Raw genomic sequence first — 25,239 nt, forward strand, 5'->3', positions numbered from 1 at the left:
TAAATTCCAAGCAAAAAGAGGCTGGTCTGCCAATGTCGGTTCACCTTGGGGAACAAGTTGCTAACTCTGAACTTGAGAAGTGCGATCTTTTCGTCCAACACTTCAGGAATTCGTTCAACGAACGTTCTGCCTCACCTGAACAAGTCGCCATTGCCATCAACGACTGTCCTAATAGTGATACTTTTGAGTTCCGTCCATTTCACATTAGTGAACAAATCGTAATGTCTGCACTCCAAAAGTTAAAGCTTTCTTATGCTGCTGGTCCCGATGGCATTCCAGCGTCCATTCTAAAGTTGTGCTCGGAGGTGTTAGTTACTCCACTTACAAAACTGTTTAACAGGTCACTGCAAGAGAACAAATTTCCTGAACTATGGAAATCCTCCTTTATGTTCCCTGTTCACAAGACAGGTGATAAGAGAGACGTTCGGAATTACAGAGGCATCACCTCCTTATGCTGCTGTTCTAAAGTTTTTGAGATTATTATCAATGAGGCGCTTTTCTGCTCATGTAAGAAGTAAGAACTAAGAATTGTAAGAACTCATGTAAGAAGTAAGAATTTGACCGAATTTGCATCACTATGCGTTCGCACAATGGACAACGGTGGACAAGTTGATGCTGTCTACACTGATCTCAAGGCAGCATTTGATCGAGTGGATCACGAAATACTGTTAAGGAAACTAGAAAAACTTGGAGTCAACAGATCCTTAGTCGCCTGGTTCAGATCCTATCTGATAAACCGATCGCTTCGCGTTAAGATCGGAGCTTCTAGTTCCGAAGTGTTTACGAATGTTTCGGGTGTCCCCCAGGGCAGTAACCTTGGGCCACTTTTGTTCTCGTTATTTATCAACGAACTTTCTGTCATACTGCCATCTGGTTGCCGCCTGTTTTACGCCGACGACGTCAAAATATATAACAACATCAACAGTACTAATGATTGCGGCTACTTGCAACTAAGTGTAGATCGTATGCAGAGTTGGTGCTCCCGGAATTTTTTGACACTTAGTATCAACAAATGCAATGTGATAACCTTTCACCGTAGACAGAAACCGATCATGTTTACTTATTCAATTGCTGGACACAGACTTCAACGGGTCTACCAAATTAGAGACTTGGGAGTTACTCTTGACTGTGAGTTGACCTTCAAACCTCACTACAACGACATTCTGACGAAAGCCAACAGACAACTTGGTTTTATATTCAAAATCTCCGAAGACTTTCGCGACGCGCTGTGCCTACGGGCGTTGTATTGTGCACTAGTCCGCTCAGTTCTTGAGTTTAGTAGTGTGGTATGGTGTCCATACCAAGCGTGTTGGATTGCTAGATTCGAGCGAGTACAAAAAAGGTTTGTTCGCTACGCACTTCGTTGGCTACCAAGACGTGATGCTACGAACCTGCCTTCCTACACTGATCGTTGTCGGCTACCTGGAATTAATACCCTAGAACGGAGAAGATTCATCGCACAAGCTCTCTTTGCTGCTAAGATCATCACTTCGGAAGTCGATTCGCCTGAACTACTCCGGCAGTTTTACTTGTATGCTCCAGAGAGAGTTATACGTCAACGCAACTTTTTACACCTCGCAGCTCGTAGTCGACCATACGCACAAAATGAGCCAATCCGTGCCATTGCCAGTGCATTCAATCTCGCTTACAGCATTTTTGACTTCAACATTCCATTGCATGTTTTTATGAGAAGACTATCATGATCCTGTGTTCGTTTTATTTTTCATTAAGACAATATTTTGTCAGATGAATTTTATTCAATAAATAATAATGATAATAATTAGTTATCAGAGATCTCCGTACTGGCCTTATTCTTAAACTGAATGGTAAACGAAGTGGGTTTGGTAAATTTTTACTCCGAGTCCCACTTGAAATCACACAAGTATTTTGACATATATCCACATTCAAAAATCAGAAGTAAACATAACCGCTGTTCATTTACTGATTAGTAAAAAAGCCCCACATCACTTCAAGGTTCAGTTAAAAAATATCTTGGAGAGTACAATGCAGCTTCAGTTTATATAAAACTTATGGTATATCGGACAAAATTGGATAATTTATTACTATTTCTTCTATAATCGTTGTGTTATATTATATCATATTTACCAAATCATTTGCTTATAAAATATTCTACCCCTCTTGCTAACAATAACCCTTCACTTGTGAGTGGCAAGATGTCGCGTCAGATAGCTCTGCTGAATGAAAGCCTGCCCGCAGTGCTGGCACTCGAACGGTTTCTCGCCGGTGTGCGTCCGCTCGTGAATCACCAGCTGCCGCCGGCGAATGAAAGCCAACGGGCAGAAGCTGCACTGATGCGGTTTTTCTCCGGTGTGCGCTGCCATCTCGTGCCGCTTCCGGTCGGTGGCATGCGAAAATACCTTCTCGCAGAAGCTGCACTTGTACGGCCGTACGCCGGTGTGGCGCCGCTTGTGCGTCAGGAATTGCGACTCAATCCGAAAGGTGAGCTTGCAGATCTCACATTCCCACGGTTTCTCGTCCGTGTGCGTCATCGAATGGTCCTTGTAGTTACGCTTGCGGGCAAACGTTTTGCCGCAAAACTCACAGCTGAACGGTCGGCTGTCCTGATGAACGGTCATGTGATTCTTGAGGATCGCCTTCGATCCGAAGGTTTTGCTGCAAAGTTCGCACTCATACGGTTTGATGCCCAGATGCTTGTTCTCATGGTCTTTGAGCAGAGCAAGGGATTTGAACTGCATGCCGCAACTGCTGCAGGTATGTCGATGAGCCGGCCGTCCTTTCTTTCGCTGTGTCACGTGCCGAAGCAACGCTCGATAGTTGCCGAAGCTGCGAAAGCAAATTTCGCAACAGTTCTCGTCGCTGTCCCGGTAATGTTTGAACTGATTTCGTTTGACGCCATGATTGTCGTCTACGTGACCGAGCAGCTCGCTGTATTCGTCAAACGATTGGGTGCAGAAATTGAAGCAACAGAAAAATCTTGCATCATTTTCGGTCACTTTCGGTTTGGCTCCCCGCTTATCTTCCTTATACCGCCAGGACTGATTTTCATGCTGAATGTAATGCAAAAGGAATGGTGTGTGAAAGGTAAACTGTTCATTGCACAGCTTACAAGCGTATGTGAGGACGTTCCTAACGAAATATTGATGGATTTGAAGCGAAACAGCTTTAACGAACCGCCGGTAGCATCGCTGGCATTCATACGGTCGATCTTTATCATCCGATACCTGAAACTGACGATGCTGTTTGTTGCAATGCTTTACTACTTCTGCTTCGGTGGAGAACGTTTGATAGCAACCGCAACACCGCACAGTGTCCTGGTTGTAAATATCGACCACGGTAATTTCCGACAAATCAGGATCGTTCCTCTTGATTTGAGGTGCATATAATTGTTTTTCGTGCGGATCCTTCAAAATCTGCAAGCGTGTGTTTACAACAGTTTTGTTCGGATTTTCTTTTAACATAGATACATGTTTAACTTCTTCCAACTCAACATGTTTTGTTACTTGTAATGGCACTGGAACAACTTCCTCTTCAACTTCCACCTCCTCCTTAACGTCAAGCATTTCAAGTTCGACGAAACCATCGTGATCTTCGCTGGTCTGTTGGTGTTTTTGCAGCAATTCTGATGAACGAAACATCAGTTCACACGTTTTACACCAGTAGACGTGCTTTGTATTCAACTCCGCCATGTGTTTGTCAAAACTCTCCTTGGTTGTAAAGGACCTCAAGCAGCCAAAACAAACCATATCCTCTTCAAATCCTCTATTGTTGTAATGTTCCTTTTCCCCGTGCCGTTTCATCTCTCGTTTCGTTTCACAATAGCACCAACATTCGCAGCAACAAAAACCGTCAAAGGTGATATAATCGAATGTGAGGAAAGTTTTAACTGAGCGACATTTGCCAGCCGGTGGGGGCTGCTGTACATTCTTCTGCCCGGTACTCTTTTCGGGTGGTTCTTCCATCACCACCGGCGACACTGATAGCAGTTCCGATTCAGTGTGTAGCTTCAAATGAGCCTTCAGCTGTCGCTTACTGGGCGATAATAACTGACACACCGTGCAGTGGAATAACTGACGAGATCGAGCTATCTTTTGATGAAAACTCAAAGCTTCCATACTGGGAAAGGCTTTTTGACATGCCATACACTCGTTACTTCTGGTTTGAACGGCATTCTGTTCTTCCCTGTGATGCACTTTACAATGCTCTTCCAGTAATACTTTAGTCGGGAAAGACGTAAAACACCCGCAGCAGCGGGTTCCACTTATTTCTATTAAATTCCAGCCAGGATCTTCACCTTTCCTAATTTTGTAGAAGCCCTTTTTCAGATCAAAAAAATGCCATCCAAATTCGGAATGCAAAGGATCCCGTTGATTACTAGGTATGCTTAACTCCTCCACCAATACAGTCTCCTCTAAAACTTCCTCATCCACATAATCTTCCTCTATTCCCTCAACAAACTCCACTTCTTCCTCCTTAAATTGTTCCGGCTCATTTTTAAACTCCGTGCTTTGCAGCATTTGCCGCAAATGTTTCTCACTCCACTTGGCCGTTGCTCGAAGATCCCAAGAAGCCTTTAGCTTCTGAAAACAATCCCCGCAAATGTGTTGTGGAAGATTGTCATCCTGTTCGATCTGTAACAACAATAGCCATCGTTGATTAATTTCACCCAAACTCAGCTTTGTATCTTTGTATCAATACTTACATCAGCTCCCAAGCAGGAAACCATAACTTGGGCTATCGTCTCACCGGTGGACCGGCCACCTCTAGCAGCGGCCGATTTGTCATTCTCTACGTTTCCACTGCCGCCGGAATCGATGAGGGTTGAAAAAATGGACACCATGTGTCCATCGTACCCAACACATATTCGGCACAAGTTTTCCATTGACTGTGCCATAAGAGCGGTGATAAATTTAATCGTTAGTTCCTTTAAACCATTCAATATTTAGATTCCAAGCACGAAAAATGTTTACAACACCTGTGCAGCTAAAACTGAACTTACAGCAAATTTCACTTTTTCCTTTTGTTTTGATATAAGTTCGACACCAGAGATGCCAGCAATTTTAGGCGAAAAAAAAAAGTATTCGCTCGAAAATTATATCGGATCTTTACCTACACATTTTTTTATGTACATATTTCCTAATTTTTAAATGGAATAATTCTCATACCAGAATTAGTTTTTAAACAGTCGCATATGGCCGAAAGGACCGATTATACGACTATTTGAAACCCGAAACCGAAACTTTTTCTACCGTGAAAACCTTTTCTACCGTATACTTCGCTGGCGCTTGACCTGAATGACCTGTCTAACATTTTGTTCATTTCGAGCCCAGCATATGCGTACGTGTATGGGGGGAATTAGCAAGAAATTTTCAGTGATCTCGAGCCTAATTTGAAGTCAGTTCCTTATTCAGTCTTTTTTGGTTCTTTTTTCAGCGAACCCAACACGAATTTGGTGTTAAGGCCCAAACAGAATGCTGCGTCAACGCATCCATCAGCGCTCAATTTGACAGTAAACCCATGGGAAAACTGTCAGAATGACGCCGACGGACGCGTTGACGCAGATAACCTAACGATAAACTAACGCGATTGGTTACCTAACAGATAAACTAACGCGATTGGTCAAGGCGACGATGGAACGAATAATGTGTGTTGTTCGAGTATCAGAGGCAGTCTCGAGTCCCTTTGAATCTCGAAGAGGGTTACGGTAAGGTGATGGGCTTTCATGTTTGCGGTCCAACATCGCTTTGGAGGGTGTGATAAGAAGAGCGGGGATAGACACTAGTGGCTCGATATTCACGAAGTCCGTCCAGCTTCTTGGTTTCGCTGACGACATTGACATCATTACACGTACCTTTGAGAGGATGGCGGAAACGTACATCGGACTGAAAGCTGAAGCAAACGGATTGGACTTGTCATTAATGTATCGAAAACAAAATACATGAAAGGAAGAGACATTTAGACGGTGATGAAATCGCAGTGGTAGAAGAGCTCGTGTATCTGGGCTCACTGGCCACCGCAGACGAAGACAACGACACCAACAGAGAAATATAAAGACGCATTATAGCAGGAAATCGTGCCTACTTTGGACTCCGTAGGACGCCGCGATCGAACAAAATTCGCCACCGCACGAAGTTAACAATCTACAAGACGCTGATTAGAGCGGTAGTCCTTTACGGCCTTGAGGCATGGACTATGCTCGTGGAGAACCAACGCACCCTTAGTATTTTTGAACAGAAGGTGTTGCGCACCATCTACGGCGGAGTGCAGACGGAAGACGGAACGTGGAGGAGGCGAACGAACCATGAATTGCATCAGCTGCTTAGGGAACCATCCATCGCTCACACCGCAAAAATCGGTCGCCTGCGATGGGCTGGGCACGTCGTGAGGATGTCGGACGACAGCCCGGTTAAAGAAGTTCTCAATAATGATCCGACTGGAACGAGACAGCGGGGTGCGCAGCGAGCAAGATGGATCGATCAAGTGGAAGGTCCGAGTGGAATGGAGACGACTTCTTCGTACAGCTGAGGAAACTTCTGCCTGGAGCTGATTAAGTTTAAGAATGCGTTGACGCGGCATTCTGTTTGGGCCTATAGTATTTTATTCAGTCTTTTCTTTCGCCGATTTTGAACGTAAATTTTTTAATATGTTTATTTGGTCTGTCACTTTCAATAACATTTACCGACATTTTTCAATGATTGTGAGTATTTTAAGCTGAATTTGAAGTCTGGTTTGGCCTAATCGGATTTTAATAAGCGTTTTTCCTCGGCCAACGTGAAAACTACGACGGAACATACCTACAATATAGTTTTTCAGACTTTACTGTGTAGAATTTTTCGAGAAACTTATTCCATAATTTTTTCTGGAATGCTGAAAAAATTTGTCAGTATTTTCATTCGAAAATTTTTGTCCTACGATGCTTGTTTTCAGAGTTATGAATTTCCGAAGTAAGCGACCTCGGAAAAAAATCGAAAAATTAATGGCAGAGAGAAAAATTAAGGCTAATTTCACCAAAAATCCCAATATTTCAACACGAGATGTTACTAGGAAGGTCGGTGTTTCACAAACTTACGCCCAAAAAGAATGGAAAAGCCTGGCTGGATTACAAAACTTCCAAATCACGATGAACGCCAGCAAACTTACCAAAAACCGCGCTAAGCTCTACAGTGTGACATATCTACATTATATTCGAATAAAAATCATTATATGCTTGCAACGACATATACAATTGATACAACCAAACTAATACCACAGAGAACAGACATCAAAGCAAAAGGTCCCCACTTGGATAAAACTTATGTCAAATTAGCTGGGAAACTATAGTGATGATGTCGCTGAAGGCGCATAAAATTTTACACTAAACTCACAACAGCTAGCTTCTGGCGCTAGCAAAACGCTTATATTTGACTACGCTTAAAGCTTCTGGGTCCGCCTCTTCTACGCTGTCCATGTGGATTCCAGTCGAGCGCTTCGCTGCAAACCTCGTTCGCTCCTTTCCTCAAGGTGTGTCCGATCCACTTCCACCTACGTTCACGAATTTCTGTGGCTATCAGCCGTTGATGACACCGACGATGGAGTTCCTCATTGGATATCCAGTTATCAGGCCACCATGCACGAATGATGTATCGCAGTTTTGGCACCTGCAGTTTTTCCGTTGTCTCCGCTGAGACGCACCACGTTTCGCAGGCATACAGCAGTACGGATTTAACGTTTGAATTAAAGATTCAGGGCTTCGTACGTAGAGTGATCTGGTTTGAGCGCCAAATGTTTCGCAGACCTGCAAAGGCACCCCTGGCCTTCCTGATCCGTGTGGCTATATCAGTCTTGGTACCACCATCGGGCGTTGTCTGGCTACCAATATAATGAAAAGCGTCTTCCTGCTCAACCTGTTGTCCCGCTACTGTGAAGTTGGTGGAATTGTGAGTATTCACTACCATAGACTTAGTTTTCGCTACATTGACTGTGAGACCTGCTGCCTGGGAGCTCTCGGAGAGGTCATCTAACTTGCTCTGCATATCGTTTCGGCGTTGTGCGAGCAAGATAATGTCGTCGGCTAGGTCGAGGTCGAGGCTGCTACATCGTTAGAGGATTCCAAGGCAATCCTCGATTTGGTCTACTGTCAATTGCTCCAACTAATATCTCATCCATAACTATGAGAAACAGAAGCGGTGATAAAATGCAGCCCTGTCTCACGCCAGCAGTAACCCTTATGGGGTCCGACATAACCTTGCACGAGAACGCCTCGTACTAAGCCTCGATGACATGGACTAGCTTATCTGGAACTCCTCTACGCCTTACTGCGCTCCAGATGTTTTCGTGGTTGAGTCGGTCGAACGCCTTTTCGTAGTCAATGAACACCAGCAGAAGAGAGTCCTGGAATTCGTTGATCTGCTCCAATATAATGCGGAGCGTTGTGATATGGTCTACACATGATCGGCCAGCACGGAATCCAGCTTGCTGTCGCCAGAGAGCAGCGTCGATCTTCTCCTGGATCCGGTTGAGGATTACCTTACAGAGTACTTTGAGAGTAATACAGAGCAACTTGGCGTGGCATGCCAGTTACCGCATTCAGTTAGGTCTCCGTTCTTAGGGACTTTGACCAATATGCCCTGCATCCAGTCCACCAGAAAAGTTACGGTTTCCCATATATTGCTGAAAAGCTGATGCATCGTCTGGGCTGACAAAGATGGGTCAGCTTTGAGCATTTCGGCTGAAATACAGTCTATCCCTGGCGTTCTATTGGATTTCATACCCTTGATGGCTGCTACAATTTCATCCAGCGATGGCGCCTCCGAGTTCCACTAAGGCGGCGAGAAATATCGTACAACAAACGGATATCACCATTAGCGGCGATGGTTTCTCTTTGTTCGGTTAGGGAGTCCAGGCTCTCTTGCCCCCGTATAAGCACGTTTAACAGCCGTCTCCAGTTCGGCGTATCGTTGACGGGCAGCTGTCTTAGCCGATCTGGTCCGCGCTCGCTCAATGCCGGCTTTCGCCTCTCTCCGCTCGTCGATCTTCCTCCAAGTGTCATCCGAAATCCACTCCCTCCGCCCGCTGCGCGCTTTCCCGAGGGTTTCTTCACTGGTCGTGATAAAGGAGTTCTTGGTGCCGGTCCATTGCTCTTCGACGGTTCCAGGTTCCAGTTGGCAGCTCTGAGGCTCGAGATTCAAGTTGTTCGACAAAGGCCCTTTTCACCTCAAGATTTTCCAATCGGCGGACGTCACAGCGGCACCCAACTTTCTCCTCCCGTCGTTGGACACGTGCGACGAGCAGACGTATCTCAGCGATAACAAGATGATGGTTTGATGCAATATCAGCGCTGCGTTCGTTGCGTACATCAAGAAGGCTGCTTCGCGTTAGAACTGCAGAGGTCAAAAAGTTTGTTCAAGGGCGAATTCGTCGCAGTTGCGACCGGTCCGCACGGAAAATGGTAGTTGAGCTCTTCGTCGAATTTTGACAATGGTCTGGATATGGAAGCGGCACGGAATCACCGTACTGGCGTTCTGTCTTTGAAAACCACAAAAACATCTTCGGCGCACTTATGCGTAGAGCAGTTCTAGCACGTTTCAGATAAGCTTACTCATATCATCGAGTCTCAATACGAGGTGTACTCGTGCAAGGTTTGGCACAACGGCGTCTTGTCCGACTCTGTAAGGGTTACTGCTGGCATGAGGCTGCATTTTATCATCGCTTCAGTTTCACATTGTTATGCATGAGATATTAGTTGGAGCAGTTGACAGTAGACCAAATCGAGGATTGCCTTAGAAACCTCTAGCGATGGAGCAGCTAAATGACCTGGACCTAGCCGATGATATTGCCTTGCTCGCATAACGCCCTTAAAGTCAATGTAACCCAGACTAAGCTTATGGTAGTCAATACTGACAATCCCAGCACCTTCACAGTAGCGGGACAACAGGTTGTGCAGGCGGACGCCTTTCAATATCTTGGTAACCAGACAACGCCCGATGGTGGCACCAAGACTGATATAGTCACACGGATTAGGAAGGCCAGGGGCGCCTTTGCATGTTTGCAAAACATAAGACGATCAAACCAGATTAGTCTACATACCAAAACTCGAATTTTCAACTCAAGCGTACTAAATCTAAATCTGTATTGCTGTACGCCTATAAACCGTGATACGTCTCAGCGGAGACAACGCAAAAACTGCAGGTATTTATTAAGCGCTGCGTGCGATATATTATTCATGCTTGGGGGCTAGACTACTGGATATCCACCGAGGAACCATGGCGGGTAACGGTCAGCAGTGGAGATCTCTGGGAGATGAATTGTTCTGCCGGACCGGCGGACATGGACACATGAGTAAGTAAGAAAGTTAAGTGTTGAAAAGTTGAATTCCATCTCAAACGCTGCAAAAATACCCATTTTGCCAGTTCAATTATGGTGCTTTACCCTTTACCAGGTATAAAATAGATCATTTTGCGATGACGTAATTTTTCCGTCAAATGACACCACTTGGTGGTTTGTTTACATGTTTTTTGTCACATCCAGCAGTTTCGATTTGAAATTTCGTGAAGGATTACTGCATCAGTTTTTGTAAAATGCATGTACGGCACTTTCTCTTAAATAAAAACTATAAATTTTTATCATTATCTGCCGGACAAAGATAGAAAACTCAATTCAAAATTTAACACTATGTAAACAAACCACCAAGTGCTGTCCAAAAAGTGTGGTTAGGAGCTCCCGTGTAATGATCTATTTTCTGGAAAAGAACCAAAAGACAGGTACACAAATTGAAACAAGATCGTAGCACGTTTATAAATTAAAAGTTAAATTTGGGCGAAAAAAATATTCAGCTCAATATACACCGCGTTACCTGACAAAAATGCCAAAGTACGGCCCTGTTCTGTTAGTCAACGTTTGACAAACCAAAATTCTGCAGCTGCTGGAGCCGCGCGTACTGCATTCGTGTGTCGTGAAATCGTGTTTGAAGTTTTTCGCTGTTTTTCTGAGTAAAATTGAACAATTTAGTGCTTGTTCCATTATTGGTGTGGCTTTCCGATGGAACTGTGCCGGACATGCATGAATGTGCGCGGCGATGAAGCCGTTGGCGATCAATTTATTTCAATTTTTTCTGTGGTGGATGATGATGTTTACATCGCTGAATGCCTAACGCAGTGGGTCGGAGTTACGGTGAGTGAATAAAATATAAATTTAAAAAAAATTGAACATTGTTATTTTACTAATGTAAAATACAGAAAGAACGAATAAAGTAACTAACAAAACTTCACCGTGATTTGGTTGCAGATAGAGGAGGACGACGGGTTGCCGTCGGAAGTTTGTCACCCTTGCGTGGAGGCAATAAAATCCATAGCACTGTTCGTCGAGAATGCCAAGGATTGTGACCGTAAGCTGAGAAATAAACTACTGCCGGATATCACTGTGGTTAAGACGGAAATATCTCCGCTTATTGAAGATGAAGATTACAATGTCATTGAGGATGAAATAAAAGACGAAGTTGAAATTTCACTGGTGCAACCGACAGAACACATCGAAATTGAGTTCATAAATGAGGAGTCGAACGAAGAAGAAGAGCAAGCGCAGTTTCCGCAATCGGATTGTGAAGAAGTCAGTTCGGATTCTGATAAGTCTTACAGCAGCGAAGATCAAGAGAGCAGCACGGTTAAACGTTCGGTAAAGAAGCGAACCACGAAACGGACGAAATCACGGAAGAAGAAATCTTCGCCCAAGGATGAAGCTTTGCTTATGGAAGATAACTTAGATGAGCTTGATGAAAAGGAGCTAGAAACATTCGATATAGTAGATGTAAAAGATAAAATCGTATGTTGTGGCTGTTATAAGTGGTTTGAAACTACCGAAGATTTGGAGCGTCATGGTGAATCCTACCATCAGCCGATGAAGAGGAAGAAATTCAATGCCTGTCAGAGCAAACCCGTGGTCTGCAAATTTTGCTATAGACGGTTTGATCGGGAAACACTTTATAAAACTCATCGTAAGCCATTTGATTCTCGAGAGAAAGTGTACAGATGCAAACTGTGCAACAAACGGTTTGTCAATCCTCGTTTGCGACGAAAGCATGCTCACAATCATATCGAAGTCAGTGTGCCGGTGCCTAACTATTTTACTGTATCAATCGAAAAGTTAATGAAACATGGTTTTATGTGCTGCGTTCGAGGCTGTACCGTGTCGCGAAAAACCGAAGATGATTTGTTTGAACACATTCGGGATGATCACCCAAAGCTTAAAACCGATATCACTGCAGATCTAACATTTAAACCGATCCAATGCGTGTTTTGCTTTAGGTACTTTGAATCAATGGAAAAGTTGAACGGACATCAGATGCATCGGTATTTTGGCGTAAATGGAAGCAGCCATCATCAGTGTAGCAAGTGCGGCAAGATTTGCCAATCCAACGACCACCTGACAGCTCATGAAAATAAACACACAGGAAATAAACCCTATAAGTGTGACATTTGCTTCAAGGATTATTTCAGTAATGCGGTTTTGAAGCAGCACAGATTGACCCATACCTTGGAGAAGCATCTGGAGTGTAAGATATGCGGCATGACTTTCCGAATGAAATCGTTTCTCGAGAACCACTACCGCATCCACAGCGACGAGAAACCGTTCCAGTGTAACGTTTGCCACAAGAATTTCCGGCATTCCTCGTCACTGTTTTCGCACAAGAAGATTCACGATCCGGATCAGTACCGAAAATGTCCGGTGTGTGGTAAGGGATTCGCTGACGGTACCAATCTCAAGCGGCACATGGTCTCCCACACGGGGGTAAAACCGTACGGTTGCGATTACTGCGACAAGCGCTTTATGCGCTTGATCGAACGAGGAGAGCACATGAGCGTCGTTCACCAGGGAGTCATGCCGTACAGCTGCGATATTTGCGGTGTTACATTCAGCAATAAGCGTTCTTACCAGAAACATGAACATACATTGTAATGAGCAAAAAATGAAATGACGAACAATAAACATCAATAAAAATGTTTCATTTACCTGAGACTTTTGCTATTTTTTACTAATTAAAAAGGTGAAATGATTTAAATAATTTATCACCAATAGGAAGACAAATCTCGGACCATCAGTGGTTATCAACTTATCAGGGCTCGATGCATGGAACAATCTTCATCTTCCATCCCTCTGGCATTTATGCACTGTACCAAAATGGGTCTATAAAGTAAATGGCGCGCAGCACGACATGGGTGTTCGCGGTAGTCGACAGAAGCTTTAAACTATAGAGCCGCATCCGCTTCCCAGCTCTCGAGACCAAACAGCTAGTGCGCAGTATTCATAACGGGAGTCCGTCGCCAAACCCTAAAAACCGACCGCTACCAAGCGCCCCGCTGGCCCCGAAACCTGCATCTTGTTTGTTTTGCCTCTTACAATATTTCACGAGTAATTTTTCAAATAGACCTATGTGACAATGGGAGATTCTCTTCGTGTCTCCTCACTTCCGCTGTTTACAGCGATGCTAATGTATTTTAAGACATCAGCTTTGCATGAATCAGTTACCGCAGTCACTAGCTAGCTAAATGTTTTGACTGAACCCTCGCCGCGTCTCGAAGGGACTCGAGAGTGTCCCAGAAATGCGTACCAAACACATCACTCGATCCAATGTAGCTTTGATCAGTCGCGTCAGTTTGTCCGGAAAACGTGCATTCATGCATTATCTGTCATAGCTTGTCTCGATCGACCGTATTGTATGCTGCTTTGAAATCAATAAAGATGTGATGCGTGTGGTCCGTAGTTGCGTGAGCCCTAATGAAACCCGCCTAATAATTCCCTACGAAACCTTGTGCTATCGCTGACAGCCGGTGTAACAGGATCTGAGAGAGTACCTTGCAGGCGGCGTTTACCAGCGTAATACCACGATAGTTGCAGCAGTCTAGCCGATCACCCTTTTTGTAGATGGGACAAACCACTCCTTCCGTCCATTCCTCCGGCAGCTTTTCCTCCTCCGAAATTCTCGAAATAACCCAGTGTAGAGCCTTTGATAGCGTTTCTCCGCCATGTTTATAAAGCTCTGCCGGTAGGCGGTCCTTCCCTGCGGCTTTATTGGTCTTCAGCAGCCCGATTTCTCGGGCTCGATTTCGATTGGACTTCTTGGAGATCAGGTGCTAGGACATTACTATCTTCCATGGGCGCTCCTAGGTTAATTTCCATTTCGCCTCCTTCTTCGACTTCGTCATTGAGGTGTTCATCGAAGAACTGCTTCCATCTGTCGACCACCTCGAGCTCGTTTGTAATTAGATTCCCTCCTCGTCCCTACACATGTCAGGTTTCGGCGTGTAGCCCTTCCGAGTTTGGTTCACCTTCTCATAAAACCTGCGCGTGTCATTAGCTCGGAATAGTTGCTCTAATACTTCACGATCTCTGTCCTCCTTTTGGCGCTTTTTTCGTTCCTAGCTCGTCGGTATTTGGCCAGCTTCTATCTAGTGGCAATACTTAGATAATTTTTCCAAGCACTTTTTTTCTCCTCCACCGCTTGTTGGCATTCCCCATCAAACCAATCATTTTGTGTACTCCGAGGCTCAATACCTAGTGCCCCGGTAGCGGCCTCTCCGATGGCCGAGCGTATTCTGCGCCAACCGTCTTCGAGGTTTGCAGCACCTAACTCCTCGGAAGAAGGCAGTGCCACATTCAGTATTCGCGCGTAGTTCTCGGCAGCTTGTGGGTTATCTAGCTGCCTGATGTTCAGCCGAGGAGGGCGGCTTTGACGTGTCCGGTATACGTTGGACAGCGTTGAGCGCACATGTACTGCTACTAGGTAATGGTCAGAATCAATATCCGCACCCCGACGGAAGGAAGACTCCACGTTCGTGATGTTAGAGAAAACCCGGCCCTCTAAGAGAACGTGGCCAGTTTGGTCCATTGTACGTTGGTCAGGTCACCTCCAGGTGGCTTTGTGGATATCCTTGCGCGGGAAAAAGGTGCTTCGGATCACCAGGCCTCGGGAAGCTGCGAAGTTTATACATCGTTAGCCGTTATCGTTTGTGTCGGTGTGCAGGCTATGGGGTCCTACCACCGGTCTATACATTTCTTCCCTACCGACCTGGGCGTTCATATCCCCGATGACGATCTTGATGTCCCGTGACGAGCAGCTGTCGTACGTAGCCTCCAGCCTCGCGTAGAGCGCTTCTTTCTCATCGTCGGGTCTACCTTCGTGCGGGCAGTGCACGTTAATGATGCTATAATTGAAGAAATGGCCCTTTATCCTCAATACACACATTCTCTCGTTGATCGCCTTCCAATGTATCACGCGATCCTGCATTCCGCTCAGCACTACAAACCCCGTCTCCAGTTCGTTGGTAGCGCCACCGCTCTGGTAAATCTGGGCCTTTCCGCCACGGATCTTCCATACCTTATCTCCTTCTTTGACAGATTTCCTGCAGAGCTACGATGCCGTGTTTGCGGGGTTCAAGCTGTTCAATCAGCACCCGCTCGCAACCTGCGAAATTTAGCGTTCTGCAGTTCCAAGTACCGAGTCTCCATTCGTCGTCCTTATTCAGTCGCCTAGGTCAATGCCGAATATTCCGCTCCGAATATGCTTGAATATTGTTAGTTTTAATTTAATTTAGGTGTGTAGCCATACTGGGGCAACACTACCGAGTCTCGTGATGGGGCTGCCATCTTATAGTGCCGAGACTCACTATACCTCCTTCCCGGTTAGTATACGACCTTAGTTTCCACCGGGGTTGGTTACCCGATCTCCGCTAAGGTTGCTCGTATTCCGGCTGCTACCACGAGGAGGTCGGGATCGGAGTTGCTGGATAAGAGGCTAACGACCACTATGGGGTATATATTCCGCATTATGCAGCCGTTTTGGAAGATTTCCAGTATAACAAAGATTAATGAGCTCTGCATGATAAAAGCTATTATTGAAAATCGACAACTGTTAATGGAAATGGACACTGGGTCTGCGGTTACAGTCATTAGTGAAATTTTGTATCATCGCTTATTCAAATTCTTACCAATTCTCCATTACAAAAGAAAACTAGCGGTCGTTGACGGAGCCAAATTATGCTCAGTTGGTCAAATACACGTTGATATTGTTAGTAATGAGATTAAAGGTGAAGGTCAGCTTATTATTTTGAAAAGTTAAAAAGATTTTACCCCATTAGTGGGTCGAGATTGGTTGGAACCCCCCCTTCCTTTCCGCTCTTCCCCTCCTTCACCAAAAAAAATTTTTCATTTCTTTCCCTTTCATCAATTGTAGAACCATCGTTTCAAAAAATATTAATACATATGTATGACCGCATTTCAAGGTCAAGACTAAAAACTTGAGATTAGTCTAGTCTTTTTTGCTTTTATTTTTCTTTTGGGAAGGTTTTCGCACAGAAGCGAATAACAGCAATGTAAACAGAACGCTCGCTGCCTATCGCATAGCAGCTTTCATATGCTTTCGTGTGTATTCGTATAAGCGTTCGGGTGTTTTCGTAGAAAAAAAAATGACTCGCCACCGCTAGGTTCGCTAGTATTTGCAGAAAGCATATACGTGTTTGAATTTTAACTTCCATTTCTGTTCTGTGGTTTCAGAGTTCATATTTGCTGACGATGTAATTTGCTGTAGCAGTAATCTTGGAGCTGCTTAGCTAAAGTTTTACAGGAACGCTTAATGGTGATAGTTTCCGACATGAGTTGGACCTTGGACGACCTCTTCCGTCGTGAGAGGAGCACCGGAGCTGACACCGGCATACGACAGACCAGATGTGGTAGAACCTAGATCTGGAAAGCCAGCTGCAGCAACGAAGCGAGGCCGGACTGGACGGGAGTTGGAGACCGTTTGATGAGGTGTTGAATTCGTGGCGGCGATTCGTTGGTTGTTGAGAGGCAGCGGAGGCAAGTTTGGGAGCTAAAGAGTAGCTTTAATAGATCGGCAAGCAGGTAAGTGCTGCCAGTATTGAGGGGCAGACCGTTGTTGTCCTAACAATTCCGAGAGCTGTCTTTGGTATCAGCTCGACGCTTCATCGGGTAGATGGCCTGTGGCTTCAGTCCAATCCTCTCCAGTTCAGTTTGTACGATTGCCACCTCGATTGACGTAGGTGACCACCAGATTTTTCTTCGATATCCAACTAGATATCTATAAATTTTGCTCATTAACCCTTAGAAACATTAATTTCTTAGCCGCCTTCTCCATATAAAGGATTGTTGAAAAAAATTGTGAAATCTAAGGATATTCAAGTTTCCGATTAATTTAGAACTATTAGTTATCAGAGATCTCCGTATTGGCCTTGTTCTTATTCAGGATAAAGGCACTTTCTGAACAACCCAACAAACACATTTGGTCGTTTTTGCCCCGGATCCCATTTGAATTCACAAAAGTATTATAATATATGCATGTGCAATGTGATTATTCAGAATTAAACTTGACTGCTGTTCATTTACTCATTAGTTAAAAAGCCCTACACAACGGTAAGGTTTAGTTTTATCGTAGGGGATATAAATAATTTATATTATTTTCTTAATATTAATTACTCTTTAGTTTTTTACTTCATTGTTTTCAATTTTATTCACAAGGTTTGGCTTTCAAAATTTTAAAATTTCCAAAATTTTTAAGCGATTAGAGTTTTTGAAGCCGACACACAATCATCCATCAACCACCACCCAGCTCAGCGCGCCGTTTGACAGCTCCACTAACAAAAACAACAAGTCGATTTTCATCACTCAGAAAAAAGTTGTTCGCAAATTCTTCTTTACAAAAAACTAAAACGGTGCAAAATATTGAAAATAATGTTTACGCCCGCCAGCTCGACTCGCCTGCAAACATGAACATCTGCCGTATCTGTATGGCAAACGCCACCGGTGGGCTGGTGCCGATATTTTCCAAACTAGAGGATGCATTTATCGCGAACATTATCGTGGAGTGTACGGCGGTGCAGATCCTGGAGGATGACGGTCTTCCGACCGCAATCTGCCAGCCGTGCATCGGTGACCTAAAGCGTATGATTAGTTTTATTAAGAGGGCGCGCGATTCGGATCGGAAACTACGGAAGATCTTCCTGGAAACCAGCACAAAGACGGACGGAGAGCAAACTGCAGGCGAAACAACAAACTGGGAATCGAATGTGCAGACGCTAGCAGTTTTTGCTGACGAAATTAAGGCGGAGGTGGATTCTGACGAAGATCAAACGGCGTTCAAGGATGATGGACCGAGCGGACAGGAAGAGGTTGCCAATGGTAGCGACTGGAAAAGTGACGGATCGTCCGATGCAAAACCAGCGAAAAAAAGAGGCCGTAAGGCCAGAAAGAATAGGTATCGAGAGTCGGACGACGACAGTAACTACGATTCTGATAGTTTAGTTAAAAGAATGAAAAAAACTAAAAAACGTGGCAGGAAAGCCGCATGCAAGGTAGAAGACGATGACGATAATTATGATAAGGAGGATGTTCTCGATGATAAAGAGTTGGCCACCTACAAAATAGTAGTTGTAGGCAAGAACCAACTGATTTGTTGTGCGTGTCTTCAGGTGTTTGATAGCCAGACCGATTTGCAAGCTCATGGTGAGAAAAACCACGTAAAGAAACGCCGGGTCAATACCTCGAAAACAAACATCTGTGAGATATGCTTCCGACGTTACTCGACATCTGCGGCATTGAGAACCCACCTGAGGCGGGTAGCGGAAGCCACTAAAATTTACAACTGCAACAAATGTACCGCTAGATTTATAGATCAGTCTCGGCGTCGACAGCATGCCCACCATCATCCTCGGGATAAGGAAATCGTTCCGTCGAAGGTAATCGTAGCTCCCATTCCAGTAGTTGTGCAGGAGGAGTACGGTCGAATATGCTGTGCTCAAGCATGCTACCAGTCATTTGAAACAGAAGAGCTTTTAATTGCTCATGCTCATACCGCTCACAAGATGAATAAGGTGGAACAATCTCTAGACGAGAATAGGGACAAACCAATAGAATGCCCCGTCTGCTTCAAGCGATTTTACGATGAAATATCCTTGCAAAGGCACCAACAGCGAAACTACAAACCACTCAGCCATCAGTGTTCAGTTTGTGGACTGAAAGTACGAGGCGGAGAAGCACTTGCCACTCATGAACGGTCCCATCGCAACGAGAAACCATTCGAATGTGAAGTTTGTCATAAAAACTTCACCAGTAAGGGAAGCCTAAAGGCACACATGATGGTACACAGTGGTGAGAAGCCCTTCGTTTGCTCCACGTGTGGATGGAGCTTCCGTCGGAAGCGCAATCTGCAGGTGCACGTTTTGTCGCACACCAATAATCAACCGTTTCAGTGTGAAATATGCCAAAAGGCATTCAAATCTAAGGTTCACCTGCAGTATCACATGAGAACTCACACAGGGGAGAAACCCTATCCTTGTCGGTAAGATAAAAGTTGTTCTTCCTGTCAAACAGTTACTATTGATGGATGTCTTTGGCAGGTTCTGCGAAAAAGCATTTGCTGACCATACTAACAGACAACGACATGAAATGTCGCATACTGGTAAGTGGCTTATTATACATATAAATGCTTTTATTTAATCACATCTTTTAACGTAGGTATCAAGCCGTACAAATGTTGCTACTGTGATAAGACTTTCATCCGGAAACGATTCCAGGTTGATCACGAAAGCAGTCACACAGGTAAGTTCATAATAACTATTGTGTCAACTAAAACTTTACTTGTTTCACCCTTCACAGGTGTCAAACCCTACCGCTGTGAAATGTGCAATCGAACCTTCAGTCAAAAAACGGCCCTCCGGCGGCATCTACAGTCCCATCCGCTGGCACCGGAAAATGAGATTGCCCTAGCTGCTCCCTCTCCGATGCCCGGTTCTGCCACCATGACCACTGACGATGCAAATATGTCACCAGCGGTGGCACCCGCCACGCAAGTGGAGTTGAAACCATTACTTTGCGAACCTGGTCCAACAAATACGGGTGGCTATTTCCAGCATCCACGGAATTTGAGTATTAATTTGCACCCCACCGTCTGAGACAATTTGACATTTGAAGACACTGGGTGGCCACCAATTCCTCTAACCTAACGCATTCTCTACATATTTTGATAAAAATCAAATAAATTTTACTAATAACTGCTTAGATAGTGATTTTTGTGAGAGACTAATATTTTATTAGTCACCGTAAGCAGCGTCACAGTTTCAAGTCCATGAAGAACTACCGGTCTATTGAGGATTTTAATTATCAGCTTCATAAAGTGGCGTATGCTTCTTGATCACAGGTTTCTGTATATTCTCCTTGAATATACGAACTTGTCTACCGGCCGCGAAAAACCTAACCAGAAAAACCTACTCAGATCACCCCCCTCAAGAGGGATGAGGGAAAGCTTGCATAGCATCACAGGAAACAAAGCACTCGATCTAATGTAACTCTGATCCGTCGCGTCAGTTTATCCGGAGAATCGTGTTTGTGCATTATTTACCATAGGTGGTCTCGATCGACTGTATCGTATACTGCTTCGAAGTCAATAAATATGTAATGCGTGGGCACGTTGTATTCTCAACATTTCTGTATGATCTGTCGAATGGTAATAATTTGGTTTGCAATTGCGCTGCTGCGACCTCCATAAAGCCAGGATCTGATCTGAAGAGGATATTTTGTAAACGACGTTTATCAGCGTTATGCCGCGATAGTCGCAGCAGTCCAGTTGATTACACTTTTGTAGATCTGACAAACCAAATCTTGAAAACAATCCACGTAGCTTTGTTTTTAATGTGCTCGATGTTCAACACCCGTTTTACCGTCCGAGTCTTCGGGAAGCACGTTGGACTGCATTTTTAAAAGCTGCTGGTTCTTCTAGCCCAGTCCTTCGTTTCCCGATAGTATTCAGGTAAGGCGTCCCGGAACTGTGGCTAGATGTGGATCTTCCAAATTGCCTCCTCAAGAAACAGTTTCCGTTGTGATTGAAACCGACAAGTGGAGTCAGTTCATCGATAAGAACCTTAACGGCGATATAACAGAAGCAGACACAACGGAAGTTAAACTAAGAACAGGGGTCAGTCCCGGCGTAGTGGTTAGCATTCAGGCCGAGGATCCGGGTTCAAATCTCAACCCCGCAGAAGTCACGAATGACCCAAGCTGCTAAAGTGACTATAATCTAACAAAAAAAAAACTACAAACGATAACAGCATGCTGGCTCCCGATCTCGAAGAGATCCGGCGAAAAATTAGTCAGCTGAAGAATAACAGAGACGCCGGAAAGGACCGATTTTAAGCAGAACTCTACAAAAATGGTCAAGGACCGATAGACACTTCATAAAATAATTTCAAGAATTTAGGAAGAGGAAAAACTACCGGCGGAGTGAATAGATTGTCGTAATTATCGCGGATTTACGCTGGCCAACGCCGCCTACAAGGTGCTCTCCCAGATTCTGTTGCGTCGTCGTCTGCAACGGATTAAATTTTTACTCTCCGACAAATCCTATAGAAATGTCGGGAGTACAACCTGCTCACGCATCATATATTCGTGGATTTCAGGGCAGCATACGATGCAGTTGAAGGAGAACAGCTATGGTAGATAATGCACGAGTATGGTTTTCCGGACAAACTGTCGAGGCTGATCAAAGCTACCCTGGAACGAGTGATGTGCTACGTGCGCGTTTCGGGGGCACTCTCAAGTCCTTTCGAATCGCGCAGAAGGTTGCGGAAAGGGGATGAGGACTGTCCTGTATGTTATTCAATATCGTCATTGAAGGAGTGATCCAGCGAGCGGGCATCGAGACGAGAGGAACGATCTTCAGCAATAGTAGCCAACTACTAGCCTTCGCAGAGGACCTCGACAGACGCCGCTGCACAAAGCAGACTCCCATCGTACACCAAACGAAGGGTGATGTTTTGATAGCTGTCTGTCGTGGATTGGAGGCGAGAGCCATCGAGAATAACTCATGGAAGTGCGTAGAACAGGTTTGGATGGCTATCAAGTTGAATGATCGCTTACTTTTTCTATGTGGCTCATACATCGCACCTGAACGTGTTCACGACAACGATCTAATAATTGATGCTCGCTGTCAGTCATTTTACTCAGTTATGAGAGCTGCTTCGCCGCTTGATGAGATAGTCATATTGAGCGACTTCAAGCTGTCAGATATCTCATGAACATCTGATCATAACGGTTTTCTCTATACTGATTCTGAAAACTCTCGGTCCATAATGCTCCAATCTCTAATGCTCCATAAGGTCAACCAGGCGTCAAGGAGAACAACCATTCCTTAGAACTCTGCTTCGTGAGCCCACAGGAAACGCCCTCATTCATCTCAGCGGTTCCGTGTCCATTAATCAAGAGTTTCAGATCATCCTTCTCTGCTCATCTGTATTGAAAGAAATCTCCTTCGGGATTTGCATGAGTTTTCAGCTGTTGTCTCCTATAACTTTCGTAAAGCTAATCAACAAAGCATCAATGATATATTGTCCAGTATTGACAGGGGAGACCTAGTTGAGTCTGACGACGTTAAAGTAGTCCTTCACACATGTTTTGATATATGCCAACGATCGACACGTACTGAAAAGAAGTAACCGCAGCAATTCACATCCCTTTTGGTACACGAAGGAGCTACGTAGCCTGAAGTCATACAAAAAAACAGCATTAAGAAGGTTCACAAAGTATCGCACGTTTTCTCCCAAACTTCATTATGCTAGGATAATTAATTTGTATACGCGAGTCAGTCGCCAATGCTTTTCGCGGTATCAAAACATGCTTTTAACGAAGATTGAAGCTTCACCTGAAGTCTTTCTGGAACTACGACCTTTGTCATGAATGGAATATAACGCAATAGTTGCTGTCAATTTTTAGGATACATGCCGTTTCTTAATTAGCAGCTAACAATGTTCCAATATACGCTCAAACGCTGGGCGCCATTGATATCAAAGTCGAGATGATTTCGAAGACCTGGATCATGCTCAAGTTGTCCTTCAATCCTGGAACCGATGGAGTACCTTTCGTATTCCTGCCTCCCTGCTGACATCGTTGCTTCGTTTATGTCGAAGGTCCATATCCAGTGGTTTTTTCTCATGTTGGAAATTTGCACATATGTTCCCTGTCCACAAAAAAGGAACCAAACACGATGTAAATAACTATCGAACCATCACATCGCTGAGTGCCGTCTCGAAACTATTTGAGGTGATGGTCATCTGCTGTGTCTTCCATCATACATTACGGAAGGTATGACCCAACAAGCTTAAACAGATGTTTTATACATCGATTTGTCGGGAAGATAAGCCACGCCATCACAATTGCAATACTAAATAGTTTTCCGTTGGAGACGATCGATCCAATAGCTATCTATCTTCATCAGCTATTCCTCAAGGAAGTCAACTAGGTGCTCTGAGTTTTCTGCTTTATTTCAACGACGTTAATTGGCCATCAAGGGTCCACGACTATCGTATGCAGATGAACTTCGACTGACGACTATCACTTTCTACAAAATCGATTTGTGGCCTTTGCCATCTGGTGCGACGTGCACTGTATGATAGTGAACACAGAGAAATGCATAGCAATCATATTTTCCCGAAAGAAAGATCCGATCGTGTTTTGTTAGAAACTCAAAGATACAATAAATGAACGTGTTTCGCAAAGACTTTGGCGCTGTCTTAGGTTCACAGTTAACGTATAAGAAGCATGTCTCGTATGTTGTTACCAAAGACTCAAGGTTTCTAGGCAAGGAGTGCAACAATTTCTCCGATATAAACTGCCTCAAATCACTATATTGCAGGCTGGTGCGGTCAGTTCTAGAATAGTTCGTCCGTCTGAAATCATAATTACAGCGCAGCGCTGAGAGAATCGAGTCAGCTCAGCAGCGTCGATTTCTTTGATTTGCTTTGCGAAAGCTACCATAAAGAAATCCGTCTTTCAACCTTTGTTCACTATGTAAGACCCTATCAACTGATCGATCAAGAACCTCTCCGTCTTCCTAGGACTATCTCCAGTGCATTTTTTAATGTGGATAATCTACAGGGTAGAATAAACTGCCCACGCGATAGGGACAAATAAACATAATTGTTAGACCACAAGCGCTGCGAAATGTAATTTTGATACCAAGTCGCATTAATTACAGAATGAACGGTGCTCTCAGACTATTGTAAGAGAGCCCAATTGTTATTTTGCATGGAAAAATGTTGATCTCTTACCATCGTTCGAAAAATGTAATCCGAATTGATTACAATATTACCGAAAATCAACTCAATTGAGTTTAGCAGGAGAAAGATTTGGGAGTGATACTAGATGAAAACCGCCAGTTAGCTTCGAGGTACGATGCTGGTCTAACAAAGCGGTGGACTGGACGGTACTTGTTGAATAGAGTCAGCAAGCACTAGTCCCGTAATTATCCTGTATTCTAACAGCCGGCTGCGGAGTCTGTCGATAAAGAAGGGTTAAGACTTAGAAAGACATTTAAATCCAATGCTTTGCTTTCCTAGATGAAAAACTATCGTTCAGGGCTCATATCTCAACGACTATAGAAAAAGCCAGTCGTGAACTTGGGTTTATTTTCAAAATAGTTCGCGAGTTTGATGATCCCTTGTGCCTTCAAGCTCTGTGTTGCCTGCTAGTCCGTTCGAAACCAGTGTTTGCCAGTGATTTTTGGTGCCCGTATCAGGCAATATGGCTCAATAAAATAGAAACCATCCAACGAAAAGTCGTTCATTCGATATAAAAAATAAAAATGTCGTTTTAGATTAAAACATTTTGGGTACCCTCGTTACCTGAGCATTAACATAAGCAGTAAATTAACCGCTTATTAGCAAATCTGGCATTTTATACTGCACGTTATTGTATATTAGCTTTTTGAATGCATAAGTGTCGTAAATTGGCATCCAAAATTGTATTCAAATTTCAAATTCAAGCTGCAAATAAGCATTGTCAGCACTATAAGAAGGTTACAAGTAGCCGTATATTTTGCCAAAAGAACATTAAAGTAGCATTTAAGGTGACTTAAATGGTTATTAACTTGCATTTGAATAGCATTGGTGATGCTAATTGGTTACCTGGATATCTTCGGCGTCATTCTCGTTATATTTTTAAATACTCCAAGCAATAAGTGCGCCGGACACCGAAAAGATTCAAGCTAAAATAAATAGCACTTTTATGGAGCGATTGAGCACTCTTAAAAGCTATAATTGTTCAGGCAATTAGCAATGTTTACCCTTTACCCGCTTTTCGTAATTTGAATTTTTGGCCAAATTCTTTCGCAAAAGTTGTTCGTGGTAAAATAATTGTTCAAGCTTTATTTAGCGTGTGTTTGCGGATTTCAATTACCCCTGTGGCTGATGCTGTCTTCAGCTTTTTCATCAACAAACAGCGCACCTA

The 25,239-nt window shown here is 44.1% G+C and overlaps 3 protein-coding genes across 3 annotated transcripts; 2 read left to right on the forward strand and 1 right to left on the reverse strand.

Moving 5' to 3' along the window:
* Positions 1-2,156: 2,156 nt before the first annotated feature.
* Positions 2,157-4,901, reverse strand: LOC128743102 (zinc finger protein 420-like). Its single transcript, XM_053839625.1, has 2 exons — positions 4,682-4,901; positions 2,157-4,610 (listed from the first exon to the last, which is right to left on the reverse strand). Exons 1-2 carry the CDS (start codon positions 4,871-4,873, stop codon positions 2,157-2,159), a joined length of 2,646 nt encoding a protein of 881 aa, XP_053695600.1. The 5' UTR covers positions 4,874-4,901.
* A 6,031-nt stretch (positions 4,902-10,932) lies between these two features.
* LOC128743366 (zinc finger protein 436-like) lies at positions 10,933-12,927 on the forward strand. Its single transcript, XM_053839922.1, has 2 exons — positions 10,933-11,127; positions 11,242-12,927. The coding sequence occupies exons 1-2, from the start codon at positions 10,996-10,998 to the stop codon at positions 12,907-12,909; spliced, it is 1,800 nt and encodes a 599-aa protein (XP_053695897.1). The 5' UTR covers positions 10,933-10,995; the 3' UTR covers positions 12,910-12,927.
* A 4,753-nt stretch (positions 12,928-17,680) lies between these two features.
* On the forward strand, positions 17,681-19,957 carry LOC128743005 (zinc finger protein ZFP2-like). Its single transcript, XM_053839506.1, has 4 exons — positions 17,681-19,303; positions 19,362-19,423; positions 19,480-19,563; positions 19,621-19,957. Exons 1-4 carry the CDS (start codon positions 17,733-17,735, stop codon positions 19,914-19,916), a joined length of 2,013 nt encoding a protein of 670 aa, XP_053695481.1. The 5' UTR covers positions 17,681-17,732; the 3' UTR covers positions 19,917-19,957.
* Positions 19,958-25,239: the final 5,282 nt, after the last annotated feature.

Source organism: Sabethes cyaneus, chromosome 3 (genome assembly GCF_943734655.1).
Source record: "Sabethes cyaneus chromosome 3, idSabCyanKW18_F2, whole genome shotgun sequence".
In the NCBI taxonomy this organism is placed as follows: Eukaryota; Metazoa; Arthropoda; class Insecta; order Diptera; family Culicidae; genus Sabethes; species Sabethes cyaneus.